Genomic DNA, 26,199 nt, shown 5'->3' with positions numbered 1-26,199 from the left:
CTGCCTGTAAGCTGCCTCCAACCGATGTGCCCCATGTCCCCATTGACTAGCATTGGCACCCTTCCACTTTGCACCTGGCCGTCCTAGTGCCGCTGGTGGTGCACCTTGGTTCTACTCACAAAAGGACCACACCAAAAGTAGTTGTACCTATCTGCAATTGCTAACTTCGTTTTTCCAGCAGGATTGCATGGTGAAAAATGTTTTAGGTGTTGACTCTGCCTTACATTGCAAAAAAGTAACTACGTGTTTACAAGTCAGTTCAACTGTATTATTTGTTTGTTTTGCACCAAGTTAGAAAAGTAACTATAAAGTAATCTGAAGTAATTTCAAGTATTCTAAAGAGTTTATAACACATTTCTATTATGGAAACCATTGCATACTGTATTTTGAAAAGTATTACTGCTTTGAAAGTATCACTTACCTGCAACTTAGTAATTCTGGGTTCTAGTAATAAAATTACAAAGTAACAACTTTTTTATACAAACAATTGGTCAGGATTCAGTCTTGGAGTGTGTGACATCATTTCTTGCCTGACTGTGTACCATAAATGCTTAACACTAGCCTCCTGATTGCTCAATGACACTACCACAAACGAGAGTGAGGTATTATCTACTTTAGCCTCTATCTACACCTGTGAGGACTCGCTGGACTCTGTGCACACTATACCTTACTTTAGCATACCTTCTAAGGCATACCTGCATGACTAGATGTGCCCTGGTGCCCTTCAGTCCTATTACTGCCAGTACAAGTTACCAGGGTAGTCAATTAGGACATGTGCTGGTCACTGGTAACGAGTTCCCCAGCTACATGCTGGCTTCACTGAAAATAGGGATGTTTGGTATCCCTCTCGTATTGGTAAACCTACTCTGATGACTGTGTCCGATTAATCAATATATGCACTAAGAGGTGCCCCCCCTGAAAACCTACCAGCCTCTGGTGTCCTTGCTGACTTGTTTCTGCCACCCTAGATGCTGTTCTAACCTCCTAGGGTGAGAGCTTTAGGTTCTCTGAAGACCCAGAACAAAAGCCTGTCCGGGAACAGGGTGTAACTCCCCCTCCCACAGGATGACCTGCTTATTAGCCTCATTGGGCTGGAGAGCTTCAAAGAAGCTGCTGCCTTTGGAATGTTAATCTGGCTCCCCATTTATTTTGTTGTTTTTTTCCTGTGTCTCTGGTGCTCTTTATTCCGGTCTTTTGATATTATTAAATTTACCAATATACTAAGAATTTGGGGTACTTTGGAAGGAGTTTTGATATTGGCTGGGTTTTGTGGAAGATGTCAGCTCATTAATGCAGCCCAACATGTAAGATGAGAGAGCCAATCGCTTCCCCCTGAAGTTCCCCCTTGGTTTGATTATTTTGACCTGCTCTGGGGTCTTGTGGCCGAGATATTGAAATTGTTTCTCCACCACCATCTCACTTCTTTCCTAGGTGAGGTTCCAGTTCCTTCTGGATTCGGAGGAGGTGCTTCTTGGGAACGCGGTGCCAACCTGAAGGATTACTACAGCAAGAGAGAGGAGCAGGAGAATGAGGCGGTATGGTCACAGGGGTATCTGAATTTGAGCGGGGGTTGTGCTTTTACTGCCATTTGTTCAGAAGGCTTTAACAGCAAAATGTTTACTTTCCTCAGGTGTGTCCCCCTACAACTAGCAGGCAGTGCTGATTTTGTGCCCTTGCACGCTTTACGGCCGTAAAACAGTCACAATTACTTTATGACCGTTTGTGAAATTGGTTGTTACCTTAAAGGGGCGCCTTAGTGGAGTGTAGCGGTGGCTCACCACCCATGCCCAATTGCGGTCACAAACCATTGATTAGATGCCGATCTGTCAAAGCAGGTGGTAACCTTTAGTAAAAGATCAAGTGGTCTGTGATACCTTGCCTATTGAGAATGGTAGCTTTTTGTAACAGGTGAAGCATGCTCCTGCTCCCCAGGATATCTTGCAGCATTCCATTTCTCCTTTCTGAATGCAGCCCATGTCTTTGGTCAAAGTCGACCCCCTATTGAGCATTACATGTACATGAATATACATTTCTCTTATCTTTACACTAGCCATTGTGTACATGCTGAACCAATCAACCTAGACCTCTGCACCAATTGTGGTGATGATCTGCATTAAGTGCTCTAACTACACCTGTGTAGGCCTTAAGCCCCCTACAATGTCTTGCATCTAAACTAATGGTATCCTATGTTGCGTTGGGTTTACTGCCCATGGTTCTTGATTATACACCCTGTTGTCCAATAAAATCCTTTAGATGATAGTAAGAATTTGGTTTGGAGTTTAAATGTTGATTGTTAAGAACCAAATCTTAAGAACAACGGAGTCCTGATGATGAAAAAGGGTTCAGGCAGATCAGGTCGTTTACCCCTTTTTTAGTTTTGCCCGGCGTTAGCCGCTTCTCACCCAACTCACGATTACCCAAATAAAGAGGCAGGCGCTGGAGACTGGAAGGCAGGAAACAGGAGTTTATTTCCGACGGAACAGAACACGTCAAATCAGACAACGGGGTATCTTCTCGAGGTGCTCTCTTTAGTTTCTCTACGGCTCCGCCTTTTATACACAGGTTTATGATGTACAAACATTCCTTATTGCAATAAAGACACTTTGAAGTACAAAAGAGCATGTTTGGGACCCCAGCTCCAGGCCCATTCCCATACCGACCGCTCTGATGTTGTTTTCCCCTCCCAAATGTAACATGTGATTGTAATCTGCAGCCGGACATTCCAACAGGACACGAGGGCAGGAGGGGGTGGTCAGATCTAAGGTTGGGCAGGCGATAAGATCATGTTTCGCTATGCTGGGCCGGAGGGGTACATCCACGAGACCTAGTTTTATGATATGGGGCTCGGTCGAGAGGCCAGGTGTAGCCGGGGGCGGGGGGTCATCAGAAGAGAGGAAGGGTGTTCCTGGGAGGAATGCAGGGGTGTCGGTCGGATCTAGGGGTGTGAAGGCCTTGATTAATCACCGCTCCTCTGATGTGAGGCGAGGTCCTACTGTAGGAAGCAATAAACTGCATCTGTTGGGCTAGGTGATGGCCTGGGATCAGGCCGGGCAATCTGGCAGGGAGGAAGAAGTTACCAAAAAGGGCCCGTTCTATGAGTAGGATGAAAGAGCGAGGGGGCAGGGGTTCAGCATGGAGACAAGGTCGTGTTTAGCGGTGCGTTTATGGCCCGAACAGGAGAGACCGGGGGCTGTCGGGGCGCGGGGTGCTTGCGAGGCTGGAGAGAGTGTGAGGGAGTGTGAGGGAGTGTGAGGGAGTGTGAGGGAGTGTGAGGGATGACGGCTATTGGCAATGGGCAGAGAGGTCATGACACAAAGATGGCTACTATCTATGTTCGTGATGGGGCCTAAAAGGGGACAAGATGGCGGGGCCACTATTTCGTGACTTTCGCTTTACCTTCAACAGTGGCGAGGGTGAACGCAAATGACCGCCGCTTATGTACATATACATTGTCATTTTCCACAGTCGCCGCTTTTTACATAAGATAGGTCATTTCCGTGTTTATCATAATTGACGGGGTGTACATATAGTCGTGTGTAGTCAATGAAATAGCGTTTGTCAATACTGGTAGACTTGCATATAACCGTGTGCAGTTGATGCGACATACGAGGTGGAATACATATAAATTCACATTTGTTGTACTTAAAAAGTGACAGATGAAACATTTTACAGGCAAAAGTGGTTGAGGGAGGAATTTAGTCCAATACAAGCAATTAGTCAAGGGGTGTAGAAAGTTCCGAAAAAAAGGGGGGGTCTTCGCCACAGTGTCCTTTCTGATAGATACATCTGCCGTGTGGATTCCTCACCTTGTGAATATCCCCTTGCGTCAGCAACATTCGGAAATTCTTTTGTAGCTTCGCGCCGACGTGGATCCGGACGTCACAGAGGCACGGCATCGCACGCGACCTCGCTGACGTCACCGGCGCCTATAACAGGCCCACGCCGGCGTGATGACATCAGTTCCCTTTTTTCCGCGTCGTCGACGCTAACGGTTTTCAGGGATCGTGTAGTAGCTTCCAGTAACTTTGTTACTATTTCTTCGTAATTGTGTCTTTCTTACATTTTCTTCGAGATGTCGTCGAAGAAGACGGGATTTAAAGCCTGCGGTGAATGTGGCAAGACCATGTCAATCACCGACCCCCACGAATGCTGTGTATGGTGTTTGAGCTCGGACCACGATGTCGAGGACTGTTCCTGCTGTAAGAAGATGACTCCAAAAGCCTTAAGAGAGAGGGAGACAAAGCTCCTTATGGCGAAACTCAAGAGCAAAAAAGCTAAGAAGTCGTCAAAATCTCGATGTCGAGGTCTCGTTCGAGGTCACACTCGGAGTCATCGTCAGCACACGCTTCGAAGTCTTCGAAGAAGAAACACAGAAGGAAGTCCCATGAGTCGCGTCATCACTCTGGGAAGGACTCTAGCTCGAAACCAAAGTCCCAGATCAAGCTCGTGTGTAAAGAAGTGGAGGTTTCGGAGTCGGAACATGAAGAGGCTGTGCATCCAGTTTCACCCGAGCCTCAGGAACAGGTCCAATCTCCGATTCCATCAAATCCTTCTGGTCAGGAGGATGAAGGTGAGGAGCAGGGGGATGGTGGAGCCGAAGTTCCGGCACCCGATGGTTCATCGACTCCGGCTCCGGCGCCCGAAGAAGAGGTCGACGTCGTATCGACTCCGCCTCCCCGGGAACATCCGAGAGGTCCGTATCCTGAGTTTCCGACTACAGGTCAGGATCCTTCCCAGTTCCTGAACGCCATGTATGGTGTATATTCAAGGGCAATGTTCCCGTCTGGTGCACCTGTTGGTCCCACGGGTCCTATGGCCTTTAACCTAGGGGTTCCGCAGGCTTATGCCCCTGCACCCTTCATGCCCTTTATGCCGGCTCTACCGCCGCATTGGCATTTTCCGACACCACCGGTGTCGTCGACGCCGAAGCGCACGACGCCGGCTCCATCGACGCCGATCCCATCGACGCCGATACCCGTGACTCCGAGGCAGGATTCTGTCCGACCTCGTGTCGAGAAGCCTCGTCCGACGTCGGGCTCGACGCCGGCAGCGACCCCGTCGGAGTCGATTCCGAATCCTTTAACTTCGATTGTGAAAGAAAGGTCTCGGAGAAAGGCCCAGAGACTTTTAGAAGAGGAAAAGTATGGGTATTCTGACACTGAGGAAGGAGAATTACAGGATTCTGAGGATCCCTTTGATGAGTTAGGTGAAGCCAGTGGTCTTGAACTGTCACCTGAATGGGAGTTGGCTTCTGTATCGAATGCTCCATCTAAGGATGTGGTGCCTTACCACACTGTGATTAAGAAGGCAGCGAGTTTACTAAATATAACTCTGCCTACAGCTGATTATAAACCCAATATTTTAACTGAGGTACTTCATTCACCCTCATCTGTGATCGAGCCTATGTTACCATTCAACGAGGCGTAGTCTGAACCTGTCTATGAGGTCTGGAAGAAACCCTTGACTGCTCCAGCGGTTTCTAGAACGGTAGCAAGAAGATATAGAGCTGCACCGGATGACCCTGCATTTTTAACAACGCATCCTCTTCCTGAGAGTTTGGTAGTGCAGGCTGCCTGTTCTAAAAAATCTGCTGGGGCATTTCCACAGGTTCCTGGAGACAAGGAATCCAGGAAACAGGACCAAAATGCTAAAAAGGTTTTTTCATCAGCCAGCATGGCATTGAAGTCAACCAATGCTACGTGTTTGATGGGGAGATATATCCATGCGTTGATGGACTCTGTCAAACAACTCATTCCAAAGGTTCCTGAGGATGACAGGAAGGATTTTCAAGAAGTAATCTCGGACACCCAAGCGGCTGCGAGACAGGTCATCCAGAGTGGTTTGGACACTGCAGACTCGGTGGCAAGAGTCATGGGTTCCTCTGTGGCTACTAGGAGAGCTGCTTGGCTCAAATCTTCGGAGTTTTCTGCTGATGTCCAGTCTGCTTTAATGGACTTACCCTTTGATGGTTCAGGTCTGTTTGGAAAGAAGGCTGATACTGCCTTGGAACGTTTTAAGGACAGTAGGGCCACTGCAAAATCTTTAGGCCTTCAATCCAGAGGTACTACCGGAAGACGTTTCAGAGGATTTGGCCGATCTTCCTTTCGATCTTACAGATCATTCCAGCAGCAGCAGCAGCAGCAGAACACGCTGTACAAGTCGTACAGAGGCAGACAAAGACCCCGTCCTAGAGGTCGTCAAGCTTCCTCCTCCTCCTCCTCCTCCTCCTCTCCTTCCCAACCCCCGGCCAACGCAGCAAAGCAGCCCTAGATCCGCCATTCCGGATCATGTGGGCCCAGTAGGGGGTCGGCTTACTCATTTTCTACAAGATTGGGAATTTATAACATCGGATCTTTGGGTTCTCAATCTTGTAGAGAATGGGTATGCTCTTCCTTTCCAGGAATTCCCTCCCAATTACCCTCCTTGCCAGGGTTATTGTTCAGAAGACCACCTGCTTCTCTTGCAGGAAGAAGTCCTGGCATTATTTCGAAAGGGTGCAATAGAGGTGGTTCCAGAGCAGGAAAGGGGTCAGGGGTGCTACTCCCGGTATTTCCTGATACCCAAGAAAGATGGCAGACTTCGGCCAATCCTGGACCTCAGGATTTTGAACCTTTACCTGAAGCAGGAAAAGTTCAAAATGCTCACTCTTGCACAGGTTCTTCAGGCGCTGTTGGAAGAGGACTGGATGGTGTCGATCGACTTGCAAGATGCGTATTTTCATATTCCCATCTTGAAGTCTCACAGAAAGTATCTCCGTTTCACGGTTGGGTCACAGCATTACCAGTTTGTGGTCCTTCCGTTTGGCCTTACTACTGCACCTCGAGTCTTCACCAAGGTGATGGCAGTGGTGGCAGCTCATCTCAGGAGAGCGGGGATTCATGTATTTCCGTATCTAGACGACTGGCTGATCAAAGCGGAGTCGCCAGAGAAGGTGCTCCATCATCTGCAAGAGACAACTCAGTTGTTGCACAGGTTGGGTTTTTCGATAAATGTACCCAAGTCTCACCTGGTGCCCTCACAGCGCAACCTGTTCATAGGTGCGGTACTGAACACAACCGTATGTCGTGCATTCCCTCCCCCTCAAAGAATTCGCGACATACGGGAGATGATTCCTTTATTTTACAATGGAGCGGTCGTTCCAGTCCTGAAGGTCCTTCGCCTACTCGGTCTGATGGCTTCATGCATTCTGTGGGTCAACCATGCACGCTGGCACATGAGGGCACTCCAGTGGTGCCTCCGCAGGCAGTGGTATCCGCACAACGGAGATCTCGGGGAGTCAGTGAGGATCTCCAGGGAAGCTGCAGCGGATCTGTCTTGGTGGAGCGTGGAAGGCAATCTGTCACAAGGAAAGCCTTTTCAACTTCCTCCAGCGGTGGCCACAGTGATAACGGATGCATCCACTCTCGGGTGGGGTGCTCATCTAGGAGACCTGGAGGTCAAGGGTCTTTGGTCTCCAGAGGAAAGGTTGCTTCACATCAACCTTCTAGAATTGCGGGCGATACGTTTGGCCCTCAAGGCCTTCCTCCCTTCCCTTCGCGGTCAGTCAGTCCAGGTCCTGACGGACAACACGACCGCGATGTGGTACATCAACAAGCAGGGAGGAGTGGGGTCGCAGTGTCTCTGCAGAGAGGCTCTGCGTCTCTGGTCCTGGGTTCAGGACCATCAGATTTGTCTGATGGCAAATCATCTGGCCGGGGTTCTGAACGTTCGTGCAGACAGTCTCAGTCGGCAGTTCTCTGCCGATCACGAGTGGAGGCTTCACCCGGAGGTGGTTCACGACATCTTTCGGATGTGGGGGACACCTCGGGTGGACCTGTTCGCCACTCACGAGAATGCTCACTGCCTGTCATTCTGCAGTCTCCAGTATCCGATGCAAGGAGCCTTGGGGGACGCGTTTCAGTTGAGTTGGGACTCGCAGCTCCTTTACGCGTTTCCTCCCATACCCTTGATTCCTCGGGTTCTGAGGAAGATTCGCCAAGACCGGGCCCAAGTCATATTGATCGCCCCGGATTGGCCAAGAAGGGTGTGGTATTCAGACCTTCTCCACCTCTCCTCTCACCCGCCGCTCCGTCTCCCTTACAGGGCAGATCTCCTCTCTCAGATGGAGGGGCAGGTTCTACACCCCCACCTCCAGACCTGACACCTTCATGCCTGGAGATTGAGCGGGGCAACCTGATTTCTTTTTCTCTCCCTCACGATGTGGTGGATGTCATTTTGTCGGCCAGGCGTGACTCCACTAAGTCCATCTATTCTTATAGGTGGTCTAAATTTGTTTGGTGCAGGGAGAAGTCTATAGACCCTTTGAGGACCCATTTATCTGATGTGCTCCAGTTTGCCCTTTCCCTGGCCCAGCAGGGGCTTGCTGTTGCCACGGTGAAGGGATATCTGTCTGCGCTGTCGGCATTTATCTGTATGCCTGACCAGCCTTCTCTTTTTAAGTCTCCCATTGTTTTAAGGTTTCTGAAGGGCCTTACTAATAGGTTCCCTCCTACACCTTTTGTTGTGCCTCAGAGGGATTTGAACCTAGTTTTGACATTTTTAATGGGTGCTCCCTTTGAGCCTCTTCACAAGTGTCCCATGAGGCTTCTGACTTTGAAAACGGTTTTTCTCATTGCAATAACCTCAGCAAGGAGGGTAAGTGAGCTTCAAGCTCTTAGTTCCAAGCCCCCATTCCTGACCATTCATGCTGAACGAATGGTTCTTAGGACCAGGGCTGCTTTTCTGCCTAAGGTGGTGACTCCTTTCCACCTTGGTCAATCCATTACCCTTCCTACCTTTTATCCTCCCCCTCACCCTTCCAAGGAGGAGGAGAGATTACACCGTCTTGACCCCAAGAGGGCGGTGTCTTTTTACTTGGACAGGACTAAAGACTGTCGAGTGGACGACCAGCTCTTCGTTGGCTTTGCTGGCTGCAAGAAAGGAAGAGCGGTCCATAAGAGGACTCTGTCGAGGTGGATCGTGCTCTGCATTAAGATCTGCTACTCTTTGGCTGGTAAGGACCCTCCAGAGGGTATTAGAGCACATTCGACTAGAGCAAAGTCTGCATCATCTGCTTTGTCTAGAGGTGTACCTGTTGAGGACATTTGCAGAGCCGCGACTTGGGCCTCCCTCCACACTTTCGCGAAGCACTACTGCTTGGATACCGAGGTGAGGAGGGATGGCCATTTCGCTCGCTCTGTCCTCCAAGATTTCATGGTATAGCAGAGTGGACACCCTCCTCCGGGAGTGGGGACTGCTGTGGGACTCTATTCACAAGGTGAGGAATCCACACGGCAGATGTATCTATCAGAAGAACAAGTTACTTACCTTCGGTAACGCTTTTTCTGGTAGATACTATATCTGCCTGTGGATTCCTCACTGACCCACCCGCCTCCCCGTTGTCCACTCTTCTATGCCAGAGTTTCTATGATGTGTTATTTTATTGTCATGGAAATGTTTATTTCAAATGTTGTTATTGCATTTGCTTCACACTGTGTGTGTTACCTTGTTTCTATATTACGTATACTGTGTATATTTCTACTATCATCGGTCCGTCCGTGTGCCTCGATGGCACGGAAAAAAGGGCGGAACTGATGTCATCACGCCGGCGTGGGCCTGTTATAGGCACCGGTGACGTCAGCGAGGTCGCGTGCGATGCCGTGCCTCTGTGACGTCCGGATCCACGTCGGCGCGAAGCTACAAAAGAATTTCCGAATGTTGCTGACGCAAGGGGATATTCACAAGGTGAGGAATCCACAGGCAGATATAGTATCTACCAGAAAAAGCGTTACCGAAGGTAAGTAACTTGTTCTTTAGTAGCGAGTCATCGCTGGTAGGCTCTGGTAGTTCGTTCTCTCCCGTTGGCGCTGTTGAGCACCGGCGGTGGAGCTATAGGTCCAGCTCGGGTCCTTCTTTACACGTCGCAGGGTGTGATCTGTCCTTTGCCGTTAGGCCACAGTCCTGTTTCCTAGCTAATCTCTCTTAAGGGTGCCTTATGCTGGGCACCTGCATTTCTTTCTCAGAGTCAGAATCCACGTGGAAAGGATAGAAGAGGGTTTTGTCGGATAATCGAGGGCGGAGTGGGACCGGATCTTTGAGACGGACCAAGGGAGCAAAAGGGTGATGCGCAGGCAGGTCCATCAATCGGGCTCAAAGGGCGGGGACTTCTGGCACGCGTGGGTCAACAAGTAGAGGGCTTCAAGGCAGCCCTCCATTCCTTCGTTTTCGGCGTTTGGGAGTGGTGCATCGTCCCGCGTCCCGTTGCTCTGCGGCTCCATCTTAGGTCGAGGTCACACGCGCCTCACGATCTGTGGCCAGGCTGTACGTCACGTCCAGCCCCTCTCCTCCGGTGACTGTGTATCCTTGAATGGGTACAAAACAGGTTTTAGTGAACTGATAAGAGAAGGCATTTATACATTTCAATTCCGTCCCAGATCTAGGTAGCTGGGGGTACGTTTCATCGGTCACGGTCAGGAGTTATCACTGTGGAGCATGTATACAGGCATGTCTACTGAGTTTGTACTAAGTCTATTTGGCGTTCATTCATGTCGCATGTGGCTTTCTGGCCCTAGCCCTGGCAGTCTTTTATCATCATGAGAGAGGGGTAGAGGCTAAACACTCTTTTCTCGGGGAGCAACAGTTAAGCAGGGTCATCAGTTATATCTCGAGTTTACGGAGCTGGGTTCAAGCGGGAGGAACGGGGACGTTTTGGACATCCGTACTTGGGTGCGGAGGGGTGGGGCAATCTGGGCCTAGGAGATTGTGTTTCTAACGAGCTGAGAGCAGAAGGCCACTGACGTATAGTCCTCCTATAAAAAGGGCCAGATTAGGGGGACATCAGTCGTCTTACCTGTCCTTTCCTTTATAGCCAATTCGAGTTCTATCATTTTTACAGAAAGGAGAGGTAGTAACATGGCAAATTACAATTGTTTTAGTTTCTGGCAATTTGTCGATCACCTTTGTGTTCGATAAAACCAATTAGGCTCGTGCCGGCGGGGAACAACATTACCACTCAAAGGAAGAGGGAGCAGGGGTCGTTCGCATTTTAAATGAACTATTCGGTACACGTACAACATGAAGGGAAAGGAAGAGAGAGAGAAACGTGTACAATAATAGGCCATTTTGGTGCGCACACAACACAAAACAGTAGGGGTCATATTTATATAGAAACACAGACTGAGGGACAACGTAAATCCATATACTACGTACACATGAATTCAGGCGGGGGGGTACATGTATTTACATACAGAACTCAAGACAAAACATAGAACAGTACTTGGCCAAAGATATTTCCTCCTGCATGCTGCGCATCCTTAGTTTCCTATTTAATTCGCCTGGCTGACTTTTGCTGTTGGTCTCTGTTGCAAATACTTATACTTTCGTCAATTGTTCGGGAACTATCCTGGTCGGGCTAGTACTTACGGTGGGATCTTTGAATCGTTTTTAGCGAATGGGTATCCAGGCTGAGGCAACGGAGGGTGTTAGTTGGGGGAACAATGGGCAACTTCGAGTTTCATGGCGTAAGAATCTACTCGTAGGTGCACGTCATTCTTGGTTGCATTATTCGGGGGCCGGTTGGAGTCATATGTCATACTGCAATAACCTGCCAAGTTTCTGCTTCAGACCACCCCTCCAGTCGTTGGGTTCAGAGAGAGAGAGAGAGAGAGACGGTCGTTTCTAAGTAAGGGAGTGTTATATCTATGTTTGCTCGTCGTGTATAGGCACCATGTTCATACCCCCCTTTTTCCCCATTCCGTCGTTCGATCATCACTCAAGTCGTACAAAAACATCTCTCTTATCAAGCCAACGCGCGCAACGTATATCCAGTCGAGTTACACACATCCGGTCATACACGCGTGAATTCATATCACCCAAAATCGTCATGTCTTCAGGGGCAGTCCCCATGGATAATGTATCATTTGTCCCCGCGGAACCATGGCGCGTTGCTTAGGTCTTTTCCATACTTTAGTCGATGTTCCGATGTGACCTGCAGAAAGAAGGGGAAAAAGAAGGGGTGGGGGCAGCGTTTTAAGACGCATTCGCGCGCATAAACCCAAAAGGCTTTTACTTACCACGTATTCGACCTATCTCCGCGGGGTGCAGTCCCTTCCATCTCAGTGGTTTAAGCCCAGAGGGACTGGTGGTGCGGGAGGCATAATCATTTATGGACTGCACATTGCATAGATCGCCCACGTGTGGTATTGCGGATCTTGTGTGGGGGGGTCGAAACAAAAGGGCAATCAGGGTAAAGTGGGGTTGAACTAGTGTTCTTCTTCGCGGAGTCGGGGTGGTCTACAGTGGTAACGGGTCTGGTTTAGGGGCATCTGAAACAATTTCCCTGAGATATGTGGCATACAAAGTAAAACAGAACACCGGGACCTTTATCGATTGCCTTATGTTTGCACAAAAGTAAAAAAAAAACACACACACAAACTTGGATCATTCACATTTTCAATATTTCTGGGTACTTTGCTTTTTAACCTTTCAGTAATCGACTTGCTTTATTTCGCCTGTATTTTACGTAGATCGGAAACAAGGGCTATGTATTCGAACTTACCAATCCACAAGCTACGACTATATTTGTTTGTCACAAAATCTTTATTTAAAAAATGTTGACATACAAATGCAGGCCTACAACCACGTGGGCCAGCCACGGAGCAGACTGGAACTGTACATGAGGGCATATTTATCTGCGGAAAACATAACTGAGTCGGTGGTGGTTTTATTTCATCAAGGTACGATAAGTGCAATAAAATCATATCGAAAATTCATTGTGGGTAAGTACCATCAGTGTCAAAAAGATTCGAACCTTCAATAATACTGTAATTAATGATGCGTCAGAACTTAATATCAAATTCATTGTACGAATGTTCAAGCAATACTCATCCCCTCCCGCCATGTGCTTCAAAACTGCATACATATCTCGTGATATCAAGTCTGAGCATCCGGAACATAACGGGGAATTACGAGTTTCGTTTGTACCGGCGCCATTTTGGGTGGGGCCAGGCGGGTCCAAGTATAGTCAAAATGTCTCCACCAACTCGTGGTCGGACAAGAACCTCTTTCGGCAGTCCAGAAGTTTCGTTAAGGGGCAACAGAAGGGACCGGTGACATGAACCATCAATCAAAGAAAAGGGAGGGGGCAACAATCTTTCCTACCGGGTCATACTGATGTTCCACCGGAACTGATCAAATCGGTAGTCTGCAGTATCGTTGGTCGTTCAAAACTGAGGCTGGCGCCAGCATGAGGGCGTCAACGTCTCGTGGCTACGTCTTGGTCATTCTGTGGGCAATCATGACAGTCGTTTGCCATCGGAGGCGGTCGGGGCCCGCGGAGGTCGAGGGCCCTCCGCAGCTCTCGTAGAATCTTCAAAGCTGAGGAGAACGTTTCTGAACGGAGGACTCGTTTTTTCTAGCTGGCCAGCGACCAGGCCATCCTTGCACGCCAGGTTCATTCCTGCAGAGTCGACCGCCATTCTTAGGAGTTCTGCAGCCACCGACAGTCACCGGGTCAAATGAGCAGACTGACTCCAGCCTGCTGGGCGAGGCGTCGTAGCACCGCCACAGTGGACGAGACCCTGCTGGGTGAGTGGAGCGTCCCTGCACCGCAAGAGTGGACGAGCCCTTTGCCGGGTGCCTGGAGCGTTGGGGGTGCAGCTGAGGGGCCTCCACCTGGGGAGGCGGGAGAGGCTCGTCCGCGCCGCCTCTCCCTCCCAGTGCACCCCACGGCGTCTCGCTGACATTTGTCATGGCCGGACCAGGCGATGAAGAAGAGGGGGGGGGTCGGAGGCATATGCAAGACATCCCCCCCCCCCCCCCCCCCCCCCGTGGCCTGCAAGGCGCCGGGAGAAGAAGGGAATGGGAGGACCAGTACATTCCGGGTCGGGCCCATGCCTTCGGCGGCCGGCCGCTCTTTGCCACGGCCCCAGGAACGGGTCCCTTGGTTCATCCCGGGGACAGGCCTTGGCGCGTGGTGTCTCCTCCGGACTATTCGCGTAATGGTTCTCCACCCCCAGGCCGCCGCCGCCGACGGCTTTTGTAGACTTTCTGACGCCCAAGAACCTACTAGAAAGTAGCCCAAGGTAGCCCAGCATTGCAACTTTGGGGAAGGAGGGACAGGAACGGCGTCAAGCAGACGGTGAAATGCATTGTGGGTTTGTTGTTGCAGCCGTTTGCCGTGTAAATAGTTGTTTAATATAATTTTGTTCAAATAAAAACGTTTTAACCTGTTACTTTGCTATTGTGTTGTATATTTCTAATATTTGCCTAGGGTTTGTCGTTAATTGGGCGGGGTGGTCGGTGGAGCCGAGCTGTCTCGCAGTCATCATGGCGTTGAGTTCGGCTTTCCTCACTAGTTTCATATTTCCTGAGGGGTTGTTCCTAATGCTTCCATTTCAGTGAGGTTGAAAAGAGATCTTATCAGTGGCCTACTGATTTTACTCTATTCCTTTTGTTTTTCCTAACGATTCTTATGTTCTTTTATTTGCTAGCACGATACAGCGGTTAATCCGCATTTTCTTTATATATGTCCTTTTTAGGTCGAAGCACGACCTCTGCTTCAATGCGAAGCATTGATAGCAGAGTCTGCTTCGACAACTATTGTGATCCGTTATTGGGAATGTGGACAGGAAAGGGTGCACGAGCGCAGAGTAGCTCAGTTTTCACCTCGTGAGCGCGCACGGCGCCGTGCCCCTCTCCTGTCCACATTCCCTTGCGCAAACACACTACACTCACGCATGCGCACATACACAGGCATACACAGGCACACACACACTGCATACACACACGCAAGCCCACAGACACACTCGAACACACTCGCGACCCCCACCCCACCACACCACTTACCGGGCTCTTTCGGCGTGTTCAGTGTGTCATCTACGGCAGCGCTGTTACCAGGGGGCAGGACTTCACTTCCGGGGCTCCCTCCAGCACCTGGGAGCCCCGGGATGCGGAGAGGCCATCAGTCGGCCGGCTCCACTTCTTCCGCGGCGGCTGTGGCGGCGGGCGGGACTTCCTGCCATATTGCAGGCCCCGCCCCCGTCTCAGGCAAAAGTGCCTGACTTCCGTTTTTTTTTTCCTTCCGCAAGTCACAGATCCGCGTCAGCCCGGCCCTGGGAGAGCGTGGGCTCTCTGCCACCTCCGAGATCTTTGCCACCGGGCTCCCCGCGGGCGCGGCCTCGGTCTCCGGTTCCTGCTCCATGTCCCCTGTTTTACGATGTTGCTGGGAGCGATGCCACTGACTCCTTGTTTTTTACTGGCAGGTAAACAGAAGAAGCCTCTCAGGCTTCTAATTCATCAATTCTTCCATTGTGTTGTTGCTTAAAAGTTTGTGGGTGGTTTAAAGCGCGCAGGTCGTTGATCGTCCTCTTTCTATGACCGGTGTTTATTTACAACTACGTAGCAGGAGTTGCGGGAGCGCGCCAACGCTCCCATCCTTTTGATAGCTCAGTGTGCCGTCAGGCCTTAACACGTCCCGTGGTGCCTTGCGCGGCCATCAACCTTTTGGCGCATGGCCTTTTGGAAGTCGTAGTTCTGAAAGCCCTATCTTGGTGTCTGACGGACAGGATCTGTACCAGCAGAGGAAACTACAATCCCCCATCGTCCAGAAGTAGGCGGGCCGCGCTTCACCACTGCCGGGTTTGAAACGGTTGTTCTTCGCCATCTCTGAGCGGCAGCAGTGCTAGTCGTGTCGTGTGAGCCAGGGACGTGGGGAACTTCAGAAAGCAATCTGTCATCGCCCGACGCACGGTAAGGAGGCTGGGGTGGAAGAGGATAATCTCGATTTGATGGGATCCAACAATGTCAGAGAATAAAATGGGTGCGAGACATGACCAGAAACCCAGGAGGGCGGAAATGTGGCGCGCCTGACAGTGCGGACTATGACTCAAACAGATCTATAAAAAGAAGTCAACCGTAGCCAGGAATTATGGAATAGGGAAGAGAAAATATGGATGATTGGTAACATATAGCAACACTTAGGCGTGGTAGCCCCAAACAAATATGCGAGACATGGAGGCAATGGCTGAATGAAATTGGAAATTTACTAGAAAATATGTTTAGAAAATATGGAAATTTGGAAGCCTGGGTATTTGACGAGAAACAAGAAAGGGCGACCATGGGGATTATAGCAAGAGGAAACATGGCACTTAGGAAAGATATCATAAATAAGGTAACCTCTTGAAAGTGAGAATATGTAGAGCAAGTACACTGAGATTAACTAACGTTTGAAAATAAGTGGAAACAAAATATAGAACTAGCATTTGGAATGCAATCGGTCTCATTTTTTTTGGAGTTAGAGCTATTGGCGTTGTAATGGAAAGGTTTTCTACTTATGTGAGGGAGTGCGAAAGTGACAGAAAGCAAGAGATGGTATATAGATATAGTTATTTGCGTAGATGAGTGAGAAGTAGAGTGAAGAGAGAGAATGAGAGTGAAAGATTTCGAGAAAGTTAGAGAGACCGTGTTTAGAAGTAGGTGTTAAAGTTGGCGAGAGAATTATCTGGTTGAGTGAAGAGAGAGAAATACGGCAGAGAGAGAGAGAGAGAGATTGCGAGATGGTGTATAGCCGTAAGCTGAGATATAACAGGAGCCAATAGAAGAGATGGATCTGGCAGACCACAAAGGTACAGCCTGCCTCCTCTGCTGCAAAGTTAAACATAGTGTGTGCCCTCGTGCATCCTCTTCTCATCATTGCCCATTTTGATAGTTAATGCCCCAATGATTTAGCTCTTGAGGTACGGCCCGCTCAGGGGCTCGGTACTGTAATAGATCAATGTTATGAAACAGAAAGCTCTTTTAGTAATTATAAATTAAATCTAACATCTCGTTAAAAATGGATCCATTTGAAAGCACCATAAAACTGTTAAACGTTGAGTTGCATTGTAATGGATGCTGGTGGCAGGCGACACTTGTAAAAAGCATTGACAGGTCAAGCTGCTCTCAAAGCTAGTGATCGTATTCTTGTGTCACCCTGTGTTGTCAATCCTTATAAATAAACTATTACAACCCTGGCAGAGAGGAAACTCATAATATGCTTGACAGGACTGTGGCAGCCCGCCAAGCATATTGCGCCTCTGACCGCCGCCCTAATATCAGGGAACAATCGGCGGAACTGACGGTCCGAGGGCGGTCGACTGCCCAGGTCGTAATTGGGCTGTTGGACCGCCAATGCAGCGGTGGCTGGATCAGCCACCACTGCGCCACAACGAGTCTGGCTGTTCCTGGACCGCCAAACTTGTAATAGCGCCCCTAGTGTAGTCTGGCTTGTCAGATTTTGTACAGAGAAAAACTAAATGTTGGAAAGGGGTCAAAAAAATGTTTTAGCTCCCACAGGACATTTTCTTTCGCCTGCAGCCAAAATCTCTGGACACATCTGGCAGAGAAATAGAACTTTCTAAAGTGCGGCGTTCCTGCCTTTGCTATCAAAGTCAATGTATAGGGGAAAAAAAGTTGTGTGCCCTCCTTTTTCCCCTTTAATTAACTATTGTAGCGCTCTCAGCACCCGCGCTTTAAATGTTCAAAATAAAGCGCAGTGTGCTGCCATTGCTATAAAACTAAATACACGGAAAAGAAATGTGAAGTCCGCCCGCCTTTTTATTTAATCACTTTTGTAGCAATAGCGGCATGCCGCGCTTTAGCTTTAGGTATTTAAAACTAAAGCGGGCGTTCCGCAATAGCTACAAAAGTCAATGCAGTGTCGTGCAATTCAGAAGCAGCGCCGGAAGGACAACAGCAATGACGGGAGGGAGGGGGTGCGAGCAAAGAAGCAACAGATGGCCACAGAGAGCCCCACCAAAATAAACAATTTGTGATGTCCGCTGAGAGGGAACCAAGCCCACAAAGGCGGGACATATGGACATATTAACCAACCATAGTAAAGTCATTTTGAAAGGCAGGCCAACTAACCAACCATCTGCTGGGCGTGTTGAATGCCCTTATCCTCAATATAGAATGCCTCGAAGAGCCAGCGCAAGTGCTGCCTTGGTAAGACCTAAAATTGGAAAGCAGTTTACAAAGAGCAAAATATGGTGGGCTGTGAGGAATGGTAAGCATTTGTTGCCGCATGCCATAACTGATTAATTGGAGTGCTTCTAATGCTTTTTTAGGGCTCGCTGGTACTGCATCCGAAGGATGCGTCCAGCTGGGAGCCTTTTAGTTACCTGATTCGGGGGAATGAGGGACAAAAGGGTGTTACGAGCTTGGATTTGGGTGCGCCGTGCACGTCCCCTGCCACAGATTCCCTGAACACAGACATACACACATGCACACGCAGGCAGGAAGGCACACACACACACACACACACACACACGCGCGCACCCCCCCTACTTCCCCCGACTCCGCCGCACACACACAGGAGCGCACCTACACGCACGCACGCACACACACATACATACATACAGAGACCACCGCCATACAAGCCCTCCCGCTCGCTCTCACCGCTCCCGGTTTCCTTCCCGCTCTGGCTCCACAACCGGACTCCAGAACCCAATCAGAGGCCGATCACCCTGCGCAAGATAGCGGCTGGGACAAAGGACAGACGAGAACGTTGCGAAGCAGTGCGCGTGCGCAGCTAAAGGTCACGCCTACTAACATGCCGCCCTCCGGTTGCGTCCGCCACCGCCATACAAGCATAATCCCCCTCCCCCCCACCCCCCCGCTCGCTCTCACCGCTCCCGGTTTCCTTCCCGCTCTGGCTCCACAACCGGACTCCAGAACCCAATCAGAGGCCGATCACCCTGCGCAAGATAGTGCCCGGGACAAAGGACGACAGACGAGAACGTTGCGAAGCAGTGCGCGTGCGCAGCTTACGGTCACGCCTACTAACATGCCGCCCTCCGGTTGCGTTAGCGCTATGTGACGGACTACGGTTTGCCACGATCGATTCCCCAATGAGTTCGTTTCTCATCTTGTAATGGTCTTCCTACACGGAGCTAGTTCCAAACACTATGCTTATTTTGCAACAATTATTTTAGAATATCTGAAATGCAGCTTTTTTGGCTGCTCTAAAAGGAAAGTTTAGGCGGTACTAGGGAAGATAACTAACAACTCGCTTAGCCCCTACCAGCACAAACACTACGTACACATATTTTGTCACGGGACATTAAGCGCATGCATTCTAACAGCACCCTGCTACACTGGGGATTTACAGGAATCCAAACACCAGCGTAAAGTACTCGAACAACAATGACGTCTGTCTTATAAATGTCACAATTTTTTTTTAATATTTCACTTCTGTTCTTGGATTTTCGTGAAACTACAACACATATTGCATTACAAAAACTATAGGTGTCACATTTATGAAAGCTAAAACTATTGACATTGTAAATGACAAAGCTGTTAATTTAGCTATTTTCAAAACCAACACATAAATAAAAAAAATGTCATTTACAATACCAATAGCTCAAACTTTCCTAATGCGAGACCTATTGCATTGCAAATGCTTGTTATTAGGGGTGTCCTCCGGTGGAGCCAGATGGTCTACCTCTAATAAATGGTCCGGGCTGAAACAACTATTGAGCAATGGGGGGAAGATAGGCATGACGGGTTACAACGGGGACAAAAGTCAGCACTACCTATCCTTCACTACTTTGCGGAGACTAGGTAGAATATTTCTATTCTACAGTATTCGCAAATAGGGAATACCCCAAAGAGAGAACCAATTCCAAACAGTCAAGTTCGGACAAACAATCAATCAATCAAATGAGGAATGCAATAGGCGCAACGGGTTACAACGGGGGCAAAAGCCTGCGCTACCTATGCTTCACTATCTGCAAAGAGAGAGATCTTCCTGTTCCTCTCTGTTTGTAGACAGAGAAGATCCTTTCCGAGAACCAATTCCGAACGATCAATGTTCGGTCAAACAATCAATCAGTGGGGGATAAAAATAGGCACGACGGATTACAACGGGGGCAAAGGCCTGCGTTACCTATCCTTCACTATCTGCAAAGACTAAACAGAGTATGGCGACTCTGTGCTTGTTTGCAAATAGAGAATGATCCAAAGAGAACCAATTCCAAAACAATAAATGCTTGGATAACAATCAATCAAATGGAGAGGGAAGTAGGCGCGACGGGTTACAACGGGGGCAAAAGCCTGCGCTACCCACCCTTCACTGTCTGCAAAGGGAGAATACTCCTATCCTTCCCCGTTTGTAGACAGAGAATCTCTCAGGACAAAACAATCAAATGCGTAATACTAGTATTTTCCAATGACAATCAAACAATCAATTCGCAATTTGTCGTGTTACACGACCTTACCCGGACCGTATGGACAGTTTCTCGTCTTCTGTTTCCAGCGCCCGATCGTCCTCTATTCTCCATAATTGCTGTGGCACTCCTGATGGTTCCCAGTCAGGACCGTAGATCACTCGAGAGAGGTCTGCTCGGAACCAGTGAAGTTCGGATGATCGGCTGCCAGACAAGGGTCTATCGGGCAGGAGCTCTTCCCGATCGTTGCAGTCGTTCACTCCGTCGTCGGGACCTCTCCCGCTGGATCCACGTGTCGCTGATGGGCCCCACGTTTGGGACGCCAATTGATGAAAAAGGGTTCAGGCAGATCAGGTCGTTTACCCCTTTTTAGGTCTCGGTAATATCCGGTCGAAGACCGGAAGTCCGAGAATTAATGTTTCTTAGAGTGGCTGCTTTAGCCCCGCCTCTCTTTTTGTCTCTCCTCGATTGGCTGGCTTCCTAAATAGAGGCCAGCCATTGGAGGAGAGAGCCGTCCCTCCAAAGAAGCTCCGTCTTTTTCGGATTCGGGGGTGTGATTTTTTGCATTCTTTAGCCCTGTGACGTCGTCTGTCACTCAGGGCGCAAAACACACGCCCCCGAATGCGAAAATGACCATGCTTTCTCCGAGGCATTTCTGCTTTGCCTCGGAGAAAGAAGGTGGTGGTTTCTAGAGCTGCTCTGCTCGTCCCCCCTTCCCTCCGATTTCCTTTGTCCAGCTCTGCCCTCCCCCCGCAGCTCCGTCCATCCTGCTCTTCCCCCCCCCCCCTCCCTCCGCCCGCAGTCCTCCTTCGTCCCGGTCCCGCTCCCCCCCCCCTCCCTTCCGCCCGCAGCTCCTTCCGTCCTGCTCTTCCCCCCGCCCGCAGTCCTTCCCCCCCTCCCTCCGCCCGCAGTCCTTCTTCGTCCCGGTCCCGCTCCCCCCCTCCCCGCAGCTCCTTCCGTCCTGCTCTTCCCCCCTCCCTCCGCCCGCAGTCCTTCTTCGTCCCGGTCCCGGTCCCCCCCCTCCCCCCTCCCCCCTCCGCCCGCAGCTCTCATGCTACGCTCTAGCACTGTGGGGCAGTTCATTGTGTTACAGTATACGGATGCTGTTGTACTACAAGTTGTGGATATTATTGTGCTAGCGGTTTCATTGTGCTAAAAGATATGGATGCTGTGGTACTACAGGAGATTGGTATTATTATACTAATGGCTTCATTATACTACAGGATACGGATGCTGTGGCCCTACAGGGTATGAACACCACTGTACTAATGGCTTCATTATACTACAGGATGCAGATGCTGTGGTACTACAGGAGATGGGTATGACGGTTCTAGTGGTTTTTTGCGGTCAGGACACGGACTCTGCGACCCTCCTTCTCTGGCTCCTCTTCTCTCTCCCTCTCTCTGGAGGTCTCTTTCCCTCTCTGAAGCCCCCCTCTCTTTCTTTACTCCCTTCCTTACCCTTCGCATCTCTCTTTAGTCAGTGTCTCTGTCCTTCTCTCTCTGTCCTTCCCTGCAGCTCGTCTCTTCCTCTGAACTTCTCTTTCCTTTCACTGAGTTCTAGTGGTTTTTTGCGGTCAGGACACGGACTCTGCGGCCCCCCGGGAGAAGGAGATGTCCTCGTGGTCCCCCTGAATAAGTGGTGTCCTGTACCGCCCACGGGCGCTGCAGGGGGCCAGGCTTGCACATGTTGTGAAGTTGAGAAGTGATGAAAGTGCCGCGGGAGGGGCGTGTTTGGAGCCCCCCAGGGGGTAGAAAAGGCCGAGGCGGGGCCGCCGCTGTGTTCGTCCTCAGTGCAGGTCAACGGGAGAGGTAGGGGCCCTCGGCCTTCGCTGCGCCTCGTCTGTCCCTCATCTTCCTCTCTCGGCGGGGGGCGCTTTCCTTCTCTGGCTCCTCTTCTCTCTCCCTCTCTCTCTGGAGGTCTTTCCCTCTCTGAAGCCCCCCTCTCTTTCTTTACTCCCTTCCTTACCCTTCGCATCTCTCTTTAGTCAGTGTCTCTGTCCTTCCCTCTCTGTCCTTCCCTGCAGCTCGTCTCTTCCTCTGAACTCTCTTTCCTTTCACTGCTGTCAAATTTCTTCTCCCGCTCTCTACTCGTCAGGTGCTTGTCACTCTGCGACCTTTCACCCACCCCTCTCTCTCTTTATTCCTTCTCCTTCTCCTCTTACTTCTAATCTTCCTCATTCTCTATCTATCTCCTTCCTCTCTCTCTTTCTTCCTGTGTGTTTCCTCCTCCTCCTCTTTCGTTCTTATAATCTTCCTCTTTCTCTCGTTTTTCTCCGTTTCTTGGTCTCTGTGTATCGCTAATCCCCTCTCTCTGTTGGGCACCTGGTGTTCTTCCTTCTCTCTCTCTCTCTCTTTCCTCCTTTGTGTTTCCTCCTCTTTCGTTCCTATAATCTTTCTCTTTCTCGTTTTCCTCCATTCTTTGGTCTGCTCGAAGAAATGTTTGTTAAAAGGGGACTATAACGGGGCATGCTTTGGGGGCAAAATTGTTTTATGGCTGACAGATTGGGCGTATTTGAAACAACAGTTTTGCTGTGGGAGACGTGAGCTTAGATGCAGACGCGGACTAGAAATGTGCTACTATACTACACCTATACATTTGTTAAGTATGGGCTTTCTTGCAGATTTTAGTTTGGGGTGTGTTGTTTCGTGAGCAGATATGAGTGTTGGATGTGATACTTAATTGCAGGGATGAGCCTGCGGTCTGTTCCTAGAGGCACAGTTGCGACTTTAGGGTGTATTGTGTTGTAGATGTGAGCTTGGGTTTTGTTGCTTGAGATGCGATGTGAGTTTCTGGTGTATTGCTTTAGGTGCAGATGTGATCTTCGGGTGTAGTGCTTGAGGTGCAGATGTGCTGCATTATTCAGTGGTGAGATTGGAATGTGCCGCTGTAGATGCATTCCGCGTGCTTTGGTTGTACTGCGTCCTCAGGCAGGTGTCATCTTGGGGTGTTTTTCTTCGATATATTACTATGGCATGTGCCGCTTCAGTGTACTCGTGAGATTGGACAATGCTTTTATGGGGAGATTGTAGGTTGTCCCGCGCTTAATTGGGGAAGATGTGAAATAGGGACATGCTGCTTTAAGCGCAGATGTGTGCTTGAATGTGCTACTGTAAATCAGCCCTGCTCTGTATGTACAGCTTTAGACGCAAATGCGAGCTATGGTTGTGCTGTGATAAGCAGTTTCCTAGGGCAGATGCGAGATTGATATGTTTTGATTTGGGCCGATGTGACCATTCTTTGGGGCAGGGTTGAGTTTGAATGTTTCTTCAGGTGTTGTATGCGAATAGAATGTGCTGCTCTAGGTCCACATGTTGGCAAAGCATTGCGGCTTTAGTGAGGATGTAAACATGGGATGCGTCGTTTAGGCAAAGATGTGCATTTGTGCTTTGCAATTTTATATACAGACTTGAGTTTGGGACGTTTTGCTTTGGATTTGGTGCTTCAGCACGTATCAGGAGTTTTGAGTCCTCTTTGTGGCAGTTGTCAGTTTCTTCTTTTCTATTTTAGGAGTAGATACACGAGTGTGGATTTGAATTTGTGGAAGGTATGAACTTGGGGGGCCTTTATTAATGTAATTCTTTATCTTAAACTTATTTTTGAACTGAACTTGGGGAAACACTGTGAGCTGAGACTCGTATCACTCGGGGTTTCTTTTGGAATGTGTGCTTCCATCGAGGCACGCGGGTTATTAAAGAGTTAGACAATTTCCGTCGCTTTGTCCGAGTCTCCTAATTTACATTTTTTTTAACATTTCTTCTTTCAAAAACACGTTGTTCTCTCTTGATGACCCTTGACCTGTACATTACCGATAGCTCTTGCTGTCCGTGTTCTGTACTGTACCCTTGAAATGGGGCACACTTATCGGCAGAGCTGCCAGTTTTTGAATGGGCAGTATTAACATGTACTACGGTAGGCAGCATCAGTATAACTCAGAAGAAGTTCTAGATTTGTGGGGCAGTATCAACACTCCTTATCCAAATTGACTTGTTTATTTGGGGGCAATATCCTGAGTACACTGCCTAGTTGTATATTGCAGCGTTATGGAGCGCCAACTTCGCTCGAGGGCATTGGGGCGCTGTATAAGAGAACCACACCATGTTTACACATTCTCATGGGCAGGGAGGTTACGTTTTCGTAGCAAGTAGGGCAGGATGCAAACGTGAAAAGGTCTCCTCCCATATCGAGATGGCCCGTGCGGTAGGTCCTAGTGACATGTGGGTGTGGCTAAAGGGCCAGAGCAGCAGCATTTGGAGCTTTGGAAACCAGGTTCAAGTCTCGTTGTCTCAACATCTTGTGATTCTGGGCAAATCACTTATCTCCTCCTGCATCCCAAAATAGAATGTGTCCATGTTTAACGAACCCGGTGCTCATGGAAAGCTGTCCAATACCTTCGGGTCGAGTTCGCGTTATATAAAAAATGCGCCAAAGCTTGGGTACTATTATGTCCCATTGGGCAGGCTGCATGCGCGTAACTGCCATAAATCCGGGTGAGCCCCCTCCCCTTCGCGGGGACGCAGATACTATTGCCCAGTAAGTGGCCCGCTATCAGGGTAAGTGGCTGCCCCCTGGGGCGGGTGGGGGCTCTTTCAGTCCCTTTTGGCCCCGCACAGCCAGAGGGTGCGGCGCGAAGAGCTGATAATGGGGCAGGGGAAGCGGCTTCAGCGGCCAGAAGAGGCCCATCGGCTGACAACGACTCTGACCGCGGGGGGCCTGGGGTCCATGGGGGCAGGGCAGGCCGTGGGGGCAACCGGTGAGGGCTTCGAATACATCTAGTGTGCGCAGAAGATGGCCGCATGCGGGAAGCTGTGTATATGCCAATAGAAATAACAATGCCATTTATTTAGGGATACAAAAAAAAAATGAGCAATACCAATAGCTCTACCAATAATATTGCCGAGACCATTGCATTGTAAATGCTTGTTTAGTTTTGCCCGGCGTTAGCCGCTTCTCACCCAACTCACGATTACCCAAATAAAGAGGCAGGCGCTGGAGACTGGAAGGCAGGAAACAGGAGTTTATTTCCGACGGAACAGAACACGTCAAATCAGACAACAGGGTATCTTCTCGAGGTGCTCTCTTTAGTTTCTCTACGGCTCCGTCTTTTATACACAGGTTTATGATGTACAAACATTCCTTATTGCAATAAAGACACTTTGAAGTACAAAAGAGCATGTTTGGGACCCCAGCTCCAGGCCCATTCCCATACCGACCGCTCTGATGTTGTTTTCCCCTCCCAAATGTAACATGTGACTGTAATCTGCAGCCGGACATTCCAACAGGACACGAGGGCAGGAGGGGTGGTCAGATCTAAGGTTGGGCAGGCGATAAGATCATGTTTCGCTATGCGGGGCCGGAGGGGTACATCCACGAGACCTAGTTTTATGATATGGGGCTGGGTCGAGAGGCCAGGTGTAGCCGGGGGGGGGGGGGGGGGTCATCAGAAGAGAGGAAGACTGTGTTCCTGGGAGGAATGCGGGGGTGTCGGTCGGATCTAGGGGTGTGAAGGCCTTGATTAATCACCGCTCCTCTGATGTGAGGCGAGGTCCTACTGTAGGAAGCAATAAACTGCATCTGTTGGGCTAGGTGATGGCCTGGGATCAGGCCGGGCAATCGGGCAGGGAGGAAGAGGTTACCAAAAAGGGCCCGTTCTATGAGTAGGATGAAAGAGCGAGGGGGCAGGGGTTCAGCATGGAGACAAGGTCGTGTTTAGCGGTGCGTTTATGGCCCGAACAGGAGAGACCGGGGGCTGTCGGGGCACGGGGTGCTTGCGAGGCTGGAGAGAGAGAGATGACGGCTATTGGCAATGGGCAGAGAGGTCATGACACAAAGATGGCTACTATCTATGTTCGTGATGGGGCCTAAAAGGGGACAAGATGGCGGGGCCACTGTTTCGTGACTTTCGCTTTACCTTCAACAGTGGCGAGGGTGAACGCAAATGAACGCCGCTTATGTACATATACATTGTCATTTTCCACACTGATTTCCTCATTGGAGTAGACCAATATAAATTTAG

At 49.7% G+C, this 26,199-nt stretch overlaps 1 protein-coding gene across 2 annotated transcripts in view; it reads left to right on the top strand.

Annotated features, from left to right (window-relative positions):
* DHX9 (DExH-box helicase 9) overlaps window positions 1-26,199 on the top strand; it is a 282,357-nt gene that overhangs the window by 33,576 nt on the left and 222,582 nt on the right. For both annotated transcript variants that reach the window (XM_078643268.1, XM_078643278.1), the window contains exon 5: window positions 1,432-1,535. In XM_078643268.1, coding sequence (XP_078499394.1) covers window positions 1,432-1,535 — 104 coding nt within the window. The remainder of the gene's footprint in view (window positions 1-1,431; window positions 1,536-26,199) is intronic.

This window comes from Lissotriton helveticus, chromosome 1_1, assembly GCF_964261635.1.
Source record: "Lissotriton helveticus chromosome 1_1, aLisHel1.1, whole genome shotgun sequence".
NCBI lineage: Eukaryota > Metazoa > Chordata > Amphibia > Caudata > Salamandridae > Lissotriton > Lissotriton helveticus.
Note: the sequence above shows the minus strand (reverse complement) of the source record. Positions and strands in the feature narration are given on the sequence as shown.